The sequence below is a fragment of the Gadus chalcogrammus genome, chromosome 22, assembly GCF_026213295.1.
Source record: "Gadus chalcogrammus isolate NIFS_2021 chromosome 22, NIFS_Gcha_1.0, whole genome shotgun sequence".
NCBI lineage: Eukaryota > Metazoa > Chordata > Actinopteri > Gadiformes > Gadidae > Gadus > Gadus chalcogrammus.
This window is the reverse complement of record NC_079433.1, coordinates 423471-433797: the sequence shown is the minus strand read 5'-3', so window position 1 is coordinate 433797 and position 10327 is coordinate 423471. Positions and strand designations below refer to the sequence as shown.

The 10327-nt window shown below is 51.7% G+C and overlaps 1 protein-coding gene across 1 annotated transcript in view; it reads right to left on the bottom strand.

Moving 5' to 3' along the window:
• The window catches only part of LOC130376139 (uncharacterized), a 32769-nt gene that overhangs the window by 15299 nt on the left and 7143 nt on the right, over positions 1 to 10327 (bottom strand). The window contains exon 7 of the mRNA XM_056583359.1: positions 7626 to 7741. Coding sequence (XP_056439334.1) covers positions 7626 to 7741 — 116 coding nt within the window. The remainder of the gene's footprint in view (positions 1 to 7625; positions 7742 to 10327) is intronic.

The following is a 10327-nucleotide window of genomic DNA, read 5'->3' as shown; positions in this document are numbered from 1 at the left end:
TAGCCCACTCTCTAACCCTAGCCCCACTCTCTAACCCTAACCCCACTCTCTAACCCTAACCCCACTCTCTAACCCTAACCCCACTCTCTAACCCTAACCCCACTCTCTAACCCTAACCCCACTCTCTAACCCTAGCCCCACTCTCTAACCCTAACCCCACTCTCTAACCCTAACCCCACTCTCTAACCCTAGCCCCACTCTCTAACCCTAGCCCCACTCTCTAACCCTAGCCCCACTCTCTAACCCTAGCCCCACTCTCTAACCCTAACCCCACTCTCTAACCCTAGCCCCACTCTCTAACCCTAACCCCACTCTCTAACCCTAGCCCCACTCTCTAACCCTAGCCCCACTCTCTAACCCTAACCCCACTCTCTAACCCTAACCCCACTCTCTAACCCTAACCCCCACTCTCTAACCCTAACCCCACTCTCTAACCCTAGCCCCACTCTCTAACCCTAACCCCACTCTCTAACCCTAGCCCCACTCTCTAACCCTAACCCCACTCTCTAACCCTAACCCCACTGTCTAACCCTAGCCCCACTCTCTAACCCTAACCCCACTCTCTAACCCTAACCCCACTCTCTAACCCTAGCCCCACTCTTTAACCCTAACCCCACTCTCTAACCCTAGCCCCACTCTCTAACCCTAGCCCCACTCTCTAACCCTAGCCCCACTCTCTAACCCTAGCCCCACTCTCTAACCCTAGCCAAACTCTCTAACCCTAACCCCACTCTCTAACCCTAACCCCACTGTCTAACCCTAGCCCCACTCTCTTACCCTAACCCCACTCTCTAACCCTAACCCCCATCTCTAACCCTAACCCCACTCTCTAACCCTAGCCCCACTCTCTAACCCTAGCCCCACTCTCTAACCCTAGCCCCACTCTCTAACCCTAGCCAAACTCTCTAACCCTAACCCCACTCTCTAACCCTAGCCCCACTCTCTAACCCTAGCCCCACTCTCTAACCCTAACCCCACTCTCTAACCCTAACCCCACTCTCTAACCCTAGCCCCACTCTCTAACCCTAGCCAAACTCTCTAACCCTAACCCCACTCTCTAACCCTAACCCCACTCTCTAACCCTAACCCCACTCTCTAACCCTAGCCCCACTCTCTAACCCTAGCCCCACTCTCTAACCCTAGCCCCACTCTCTAACCCTAACCCCACTCTCTAACCCTAACCCCACTCTCTAACCCTAACCCCACTCTCTAACCCTAGCCCGACTCTCTAACCCTAACCCCACTCTCTAACCCTAGCCCCACTCTCTAACCCTAACCCCACTCTCTAACCTTAACCCCACTCTCTAACCCTAGCCCCACTCTCTAACCCTAACCCCACTCTCTAACCCTAACCCCACTCTCTAACCTTAACCCCACTCTCTAACCCTAGCCCCACTCTCTAACCCTAACCCCACTCTCTAACCCTAACCCCACTCTCTAACCCTAACCCCACTCTCTAACCCTAACCTCACTCTCTAAACCTAGCCCCACTCTCTAACCCTAGCCCCACTCTCTAACCCTAGCCCCACTCTCTAACCCTAACCCCACTCTCTAACCTTAACCCCACTCTCTAACCCTAGCCCCACTCTCTAACCCTAACCCCACTCTCTAACCCTAACCCCACTCTCTAACCTTAACCCCACTCTCTAACCCTCTGATCCTAGTACTTAAAGATAACCAGATCAATGCACATTCTGAACACAGGCAGAAGCCACACTGAGATTAGAAGGTTAAGAGTTAGAATGATTCTGAAATCACAGAGAACACCTTTCAGACAGACAGGCAGGCAGACGGGCAGAGGGACAGACAGACAGACAGGCAGGCAGCCAGAGAGACAGACAGCCAGGCAGAGGGACAGACAGACAGGCAGACGGGCAGAGAGACAGGCAGAGAGGCAGAAGGACAGACAGACAGGAGACAGATAAAGGAGATGGTTGCTGATTAACAGGAATTCGATGATTATCACTCCAGAGCTATTCATTCAGGACCGGTCTTCATCAGATAACACACACACAGTCATAGCACATGCACACACACACACACGCACACACACACACACACACACACCTCCGGCAGGGCGACCACGCCCACCAGCTTCGAGATGCTGAGACCAGAGGGGGGCAGAGAGGAGGAGGAGGAGAGGAGGAGGAGGAAGAGGGGGAGGAGGAGGAGCAGGAGGAGGAGGAGGAAGAGGAGGAGGAGGATGAGGAGCAGGAGGAGGGGGAAGAGGAGGAGGAGGAGGAGCAGGAGGAGGAGGAGGAAGAGGAGGAGCAGGAGGAGAGGAGGAAGAGGGGGAGGAGGAGCAGGAGGAGGAGAAGGAGGAGGAGGAAGAGGTGGAGAAGGAGCAGGAGGAGGAGAAGGAGGAGGAGGGGGAGGAGGAGGGGAGGAGGTTCAGGAGGAGGAGGTGGAGGAGGAGGAGGAGAAGGAGGGGAGGAGGTGGAGGGGGAAGGAGAGGAGGTGGATGGGTTTGGGATCTGGTGGAGCTCCATCGGTTTGTTGACCTCCACTGCCACCCACAGGGGGGAGGGAGGGAGGGGGAGAGAGGTGGAAGGAGGGAGGGAGGGAGGGAGGGGGGGAGAGAGATGGAGGGAGGGAGGGACGGGGAGCGAGGGAGGGAGGGAGGGGAAGAGAGGGATGGAGGGGGAGGGAGGGGGGGAGAGAGATGGAGGGAGGGAAGGAGGGGGAGAGAGGTGCAGAAAAAGAGAGGGAGGGTGGGAGATAGGTTGAGGAAGATCTCTTTATTTGCCCCGCTTGGTGCTCTATATAAAGACCGCTTGGTGCTCTATATAGAGTACGCTTGGTGCTCTATATAAAGACCGCTTGGTGCTCTACATAAAGACCGCTTGGTGCTCTATATAAAGACCGCTTGGTGCTCTATATAGAGTACGCTTGGTGCTCTATATAAAGACCGCTTGGTGCTCTATATAAAGACCGCTTGGTGCTCTATATAAAGACCGCTTGGTGCTCTATATAAAGACCGCTTGGTGCTCTATATAAAGACCGCTTGGTGCTCTATATAAAGACCACTTGGTGCTCTATATAAAGACCACTTGGTGCTCTAAATAAAGACCGCTTGGTGCTCTATATAAAGACCGCTTGGTGCTCTATATAAAGACCGCTTGGTGCTCTACATAAAGACCGCTTGGTGCTCTACATAAAGACCGCTTGGTGCTCTATATAAAGACCCGCTTGGTGCTCTATATAAAGACCGCTTGGTGCTCTATATAAAGACCGCTTGGTGCTCTATATAGAGTACGCTTGGTGCTCTATATAAAGACCGCTTGGTGCTCTATATAAGACCGCTTGGTGCTCTATATAAAGACCGCTTGGTGCTCTATATAAAGACCGCTTGGTGCTCTATATAAAGACCGCTTGGTGCTCTATATAAAGACCGCTTGGTGCTCTATATAAAGACCGCTTGGTGCTCTATATAAAGACCACTTGGTGCTCTATATAAAGACCGCTTGGTGCTCTATATAAAGATCGCTTGGTGCTATATATAGAGACCGCTTGGTGCTCTATATAAAGACCGCTTGGTGCTCTATATAAAGACCGCTTGGTGCTCTATATAAAGACCACTTGGTGCTCTATATAAAGACCGCTTGTGCTCTATATAAAGACCGCTTGGTGCTCTATATAAAGATCGCTTGGTGCTCTATATAAAGACCGCTTGGTGCTCTATATAAAGACCGCTTGGTGCTCTATATAAAGACCGCTTGGTGCTCTGTATAAAGACCACTTTCTGCTTTTCAGTGCAAGTGAATTCAATAATCTTTTGATTGCAGTTCCAGAAGTCTTCCATACCCCTGTTAAATATTATATATTATATATATATTCATAAGAGAAAGGATCTCTCTCTCTCTGTCTCTCAGACAGACAGACAGACAGACAGGCAGTGACAGACGGGAAATACGATATCAGATTGTTGCTTCTGCCGTTTATCTCTGTGGGGGAGGAGGGGGGAGAGAGCGGAGGGGGAGGAGAGAGCGGTGGAGAAAGGAGAGGAGAGACACTATAGGAGAGGAGCAGAGGGAGGAGGAGATGAGGGGGGGAGGAGATGAGGGGGGGTAGGAGATGCGGGGGGAGAGTGTATGTGTCATCTTTGAAGCGAGGGTGTGTTTGGATAAATGTTACATCACAGACAGGGGTGGGCAAAACAACAGAATAATTTAAGATATCAGAGTGCTAACCAGAGAGCTAAGTGCCAACCAGAGAGCTTGGCGTTAACCGGAGAGCTAAGTGCTAACAAGAGCTAAGGGAGTAAATCGCTAACCAGAGTGCTAATCGTAACAAAAGTGCTAAGCGTTATCCACAAACCAGAGTGCTTAATGTTAACCAGAGTGCTAAGCGCTAACCAGAGTGCTTAATGCTAACCAGAGTGCTAGGGTCAACCAGAGTGTGTAATGCTAACCAGAGTGCTAAGCGCTATCCCCAAACCACAGTGCTTAATGCTTACCAGAGTGCTTAATGCTAACCGGAGTGCTAAGGGCTAATCAGAGTGCTAGGCGCTAACCAGAGTGCTTAATGCTAACCAGAGTGCTAGGGTCAACCAGAATGTGTAATGCTAACCAGAGTGCTAAGCGCTATCCCCAAACCACAGTGCTTAATGCTTACCAAAGTGCTTAATGCTAACCGGAGTGCTAAGGGCTAATCAGAGTGCTAGGGGTAAACCAGAGTGCTTAATGCTTACCAGAGTACTAGGGGCTAATCAGAGTGCTTAATGCTAACCAGAGTGCTAGGGGCTAACCAGAGTGCTAGGGGCTAACCAGAGTGCTTAATGCTAACCAGAGTGCTAGGGGCTAACCAGAGTGCTAGGGGCTAACCAGAGTGCTTAATGCTAACCAGAGTGCTAAGGGCTAACCAGAGTGCTTAATGCTAACCAGAGTGCTAAGGGCTAACCAGAGTGCTTAGGGCTAACCAGAGTGCTAGGGGCTAACCAGAGTGCTAAGGGCTAACCAGAGTGCTAGGGGCTAACCAGAGTGCTTAATGCTAACCAGAGTGCTAAGGGCTAACCAGAGTGCTAGGGGCTAACCAGAGTGCTAGGGGCTAACCAGAGTGCTTAATGCTAACCAGAGTGCTAGGGGCTAACCAGAGTGCTAGGGGCAAACCAGAGTGCTTAATGCTAACCAGAGTGCTAGGGGCAAACCAGAGTGCTAGGGGCTAACCAGAGTGCTTAATGCTAACCAGAGTGCTAAGGGCTAACCAGAGTGCTAAGGGCTAACCAGAGTGCCCCGAAAGGTTTATGATGAATATTCCAGCATAAGTATCGCCATTGTATTTTACTGTAACCTTTAATCTGTAATCTTTTTCAATGTGTGAACAGGGAAAGGGTTGGACCTGATAATGGATTACAACAGAGAGTTAACCATGTGCCCACTGAGCAGACAGTCTTATCAGAGAGACTGAGCGTGACCCCAGACACAGGTCCTCAAGGAGCAGGTGGAGGTCAGGGTGAACCGGTACCTCCACCTGCCTGTCCTCGGCCCTGTCCTCCTCCTACACCAGTGGTCCTCAAACTTTTCCCCTGGCGACCCCCCAAAATTCCCTGGTGACTTCTGGCGACCCCCCTTTTTTTTTTTTTTTTTTTTTGATTTCAATACCTGTCCTGTTCATCTTATGTTCCCACACTTATACAAACTGAAAGGAAAAGAATCAAATAAGAAACTATTCTATCAAAGGAAAAATGACAAGTTGCCTAGTTCATTTTTAACAAGAACTTAAACATGACGGAACAGTGCACCTGTAGATAGATCTAGGCCTGAACAAGACGCATAAACGATAAACCTCCTCCTCCTCCTCAAAAAAAAATCCAATTCAAGCCAAGAACATGCATCAGATGCAAATGAACTGAGAGTATTTACGTTTGTATTTTTTTCTTTTCACACTAATGTAAAGTATGGGCCTGCTTTTTCGACCATAGTAAGGTCATTCTTGGGCTGATGCCGTACACGGCGACAGAGATTTTCCTCAACGCTGCTCAGCCGAGATCTGTACTTGTTTATCTAGTACGCCAGGGACGAGAATGTCTTTTGGCACATAAGAACGTCCATAGCGGCCGCAGACAATGCGGGGTACTCCTGCGCAACTGAAAGACTAAATCCATCGCCCCCGAAATGTGGCTTATAGCCCACTATTTTTGTTCCATGTTATTATCAGGCCCCCAGGAGCAGTGCATACTTCCTCAATCCACCAGCGCTCAGCGGCCAAGCCTGGTATTGCAGTTGTTTAAGCGGATTGTGGACGGGTCCCTCGATTCAAGGGACTCAGAAGTAGATATCTCCGTTCATTCCAATACAAGTGGGGAACAGGATTGTGTCTCCGCAAAAAAAGTCTGGATATCAATCAAAGGCTCATAATTATCTTTATACCATGTACTAATAAAATTTACGTTTTCTCTTTTCAAAACGCCACCTCTAGCGTTTTATTAGCCGTTTTATTTGTTTATTTCTTGCAGGAGAAGGAGGGGTGGGCAGCTGAAAGGAGTCGTAGTGAAACAAATGTTGATTCGGGAGGTCTCAGTGCACGGCGCCGGTCAGTTCTCATGTGCGAGTTTCTTCCTTTTACTGAACATGAATCAACTCTTTAATCCGCTGTCCTTTCTCTGATAGGTCCATGATCATTATCAAGATGATCATTATCAAGATGATCATTATCAAGATGATCATTATCAAGATGATCATTATCAAGATGATCATTATCAAGATGATTATTATCAAGATGATTATTATCAAGATGATCATTATCAAGATGATCATTATCAAGATGATTATTATCAAGATGATTATTATCAAGATGATCATTATCAAGATGATCATTATCAAGACGATCATTATCAAGACGATTATTATCAAGATGATTATTATCAAGCGGGAATGGTTTTGAGATTGCGTAGTGTGAGCGATGCGATACATTGTCTCGAAAGAAAGAAAGAAAGAAAGAAAGAAAGAAAGAAAGAAAGAAAGAAAGAAAGAAAGAAAGAAAGAAAGAAAGAAAGAGAGAGAGAGTTAGTGAAATGTTGGATGAGTCATTGGATGAGTCATTGGAGGTGGGTGAGCGAGGTTAGATAAGGGCGAGAGAGAGAGAGAGAGAGAGAGAGAGAGAGTGAGTCACCAGAGAAGATGAGGATGATGAGGATGAAGCTCAGGCCTAAGATGACAGCATGACAGGAAACTGGAGAATACTGTTTCTATCTCTGGAACTCTTCAACGCCTGTGGTGGAATGATGTCATGATGATGTCATGAGGATGTCCCTGTGATGTCATGCTGACGTGATATTGATGTCACGCTGATGTCACGGTGAGGTCATGCTGATGTCATGCTTACGTGAAACTGTATTTAAATATTAAAGTGTGAATTTTAGTGACAAATTAGAGAATTTCAGGTGGGACACACGCTGCCTTACCTGGCTGTGAGGCTGGGGGACAGACAGGCTGTCTCACCAGGCTGTGAGGCTGGGGGACAGACAGGCTTGTCTCACCAGGCTGTGAGATGGAGGGACAGACAGGCTGTCTCACCAGGCTGTGAGATGGAGGGACAGACAGGCTGTCTCACCAGGCTGTGAGATGGAGGGACAGACAGGCTGTCTCACCCAGCTGTGAGGCTGGGGGACAGACAGGCTGTCTCACCCGGCTGTGAGGTGGAGGGACAGACAGGCCGTCTCAACTCCCAGAGGAGTGCCGAAGCAGCAGCCCAGGCCAACAGCGCACCCTACTGTCAGGATGTCAGTATAACAGTAGTGATTCTACTGGGGGCAGAGAGACATAGACACACCATGTATATGAGAGAGAGAGAGAGAGAGAGAGAGAGAGAGAGAGAGAGAGAGAGAGAGAGAGAGAGAGAGAGAGAGAGAGAGGGAGAGAGGGAGAGAGCGAGAGAGAGCAAGGGTTACAGGTGTGTTTGTGGGTTACTACAGGTGTGTTTGTGTTACTACAGGTGTATGTGTGTGTTACTACAGGTGTGTTTGTGTTACTACAGGTGTGTGTCTGTTACTACAGGTGTGTTTGTGTTAGGGTTACAGGTGTGTGTGTGTGTGTGTGTGTGTGTGTAACTACACCTGTACTACACCTATTCCACTGTTACTACACCTCTCTCTGCTGCCACCTGCTGGCCGCGGGGCCAGCAGGTGGCAGCAGAGAGAGGTGGAGAGAGAGGTGGTGGAGAGAGAGGAGGTGGAGAGAGGTGGTGGAGAGAGAGGTGGTGGAGAGAGAGGAGGTGGAGAGAGAGGAGGTGGAGAGAGAGGAGGTGGAGAGAGAGGAGGAGAGAGAGGAGGTGGAGAGAGGAGGTGGAGGTAGAGGAGGTGGAGAGAGAGGAGGTGGAGAGAGAGGAGGTGGAGAGAGAGGAGGAGAGAGAGGAGGTGGAGGTAGAGGAGGTGGAGAGAGAGGAGGTGGAGAGAGGAGGTGGAGAGAGAGGAGGTGGAGAGAGAGGAGGTGGAGAGAGAGGAGGTGGAGGGAGAGGAGGTGGAGAGAGAGGAGGTGGAGAGAGGAGGTGGAGAGAGAGGAGGTGGAGAGAGGAGGAGGAGAGAGAGGAGGTGGAGAGAGAGGAGGTGGAGAGAGAGGAGGTGGAGAGAGGAGGTGGAGAGAGAGGAGGTGGAGAGAGAGGAGGTGGAGAGAGAGGAGGTGGAGAGAGAGGAGGTGGAGGGAGAGGAGGTGGAGAGAGAGGAGGTGGAGAGAGAGGAGGTGGAGGAGGTGGAGGAGAGAGGAGGTGGAGGGAGAGGAGGTGGAGGAGGGGAGGAGGTGGAGGTGGAGAGAGAGAGGAGGAGGAGAGAGAGGGAGGTGGAGAGAGGAGGAGGTGGAGAGAGAGGAGGTGGAGGAGGTGGAGGAGGGAGGAGGTGGAGGGAGAGGAGGGTGGAGGAGGTGGAGGAGAGAGGAGGTGGAGGAGGTGGAGGAGGTGGAGGTGGAGAGAGAGGAGGTGGAGAGAGAGGAGGTGGAGAGAGAGGAGGTGGAGGAGAGAGGAGGTGGAGGAGGTGGAGGTGGAGAGGAGGAGGTGGAGAGAGAGGAGGTGGAGAGAGAGGAGGTGGAGAGAGAGGAGGTGGAGAGAGAGGAGGTGGAGAGAGAGGAGGTGAGAGAGAGGAGGTGGAGGGAGAGGAGGTGGAGAGAGAGGAGGTGGAGAGAGAGGAGGTGGAGAGAGAGGAGGTGGAGAGAGGAGGTGGAGAGAGAGGAGGTGGAGAGAGAGGAGGTGGAGAGAGAGGAGGTGGAGGAGAGGAGGTGGAGAGAGAGGAGGTGGAGAGGGAGAGGAGGTGGAGAGAGAGGAGGTGGAGAGAGGAGGAGGTGGAGAGAGAGGAGGTGGAGAGAGAGGAGGTGGAGAGAGAGGAGGTGGAGAGAGGAGGTGGAGAGAGAGAGGTGGAGAGAGAGGAGGTGGAGAGAGAGGAGGTGGAGAGAGAGGAGGTGGAGAGAGAGGAGGTGGAGAGAGAGGAGGTGAGAGGAGGTGGAGAGAGAGGAGGTGGAGAGAGGAGGTGGAGAGAGAGGAGGTGGAGAGAGAGGAGGTGGAGAGAGAGGAGGTGGAGAGAGGGAGGTGGAGAGAGAGGAGGTGGAGAGAGAGGAGGTGAGAGAGAGGAGGTGTGAGAGAGAGGAGGTGGAGGAGAGAGGAGGTGGAGAGAGAGGAGGTGAGAGAGAGAGGAGGTGGAGAGAGAGGATGGTGGAGAGAGAGGAGGTGGAGAGAGAGGAGGTGGAGAGAGAGGAGGCTGGAGAGAGAGGAGAGGAGGAGGTGGAGAGAGAGGAGGTGGAGAGAGAGGAGGTGGAGAGAGAGGAGGTGGAGAGAGAGGAGGTGGAGAGAGAGGAGGTGGAGGAGGTGGAGAGAGGAGGAGTGGAGAGAGAGGAGTGGATGGAGAGAGGACGGTGGAGAGAGGTGGAGAGAGGAGGAGAGGAGAGGAGAGGAGGTGGAGAGAGGAGGGTGGAGGAGGTGGAGGTGGAGAGAGAGGAGGTGAGAGAGAGGAGGTGAGAGAGGACGGTGGAGAGGAGAGGAGGTGGAGAGAGAGGAGGTGGAGAGAGAGGAGGTGGAGAGAAGAGGAGGAGGTGGAGAGAGGAGAGGGGAGAGAGAGGAGGTGGAGAGGAGGAGGTGGAGAGGAGAGACGGAGGTGGAGAGAGGAGCAGGTGGAGAGAGAGGATGGGTGGAGAGAGAGGAGGTGGAGAGAGAGGGAGGTGGAGAGGAGTGGTGGGGAGAGGAGAGGAGGTGGAGAGAGAGGGGAGAGAGAGGAGGTGGTGAGAGAGAGGAGGTGGAGGGAGAGGAGGTGGAGAGAGAGCAGGTGGGGAGAGAGAAGGGAGGGGAGAGAGAGGAGGGTGGAGAGAGGGAGGTGGAGGGCGAGGAGGTGGAAGAGAGGAGGGTGGAGAGA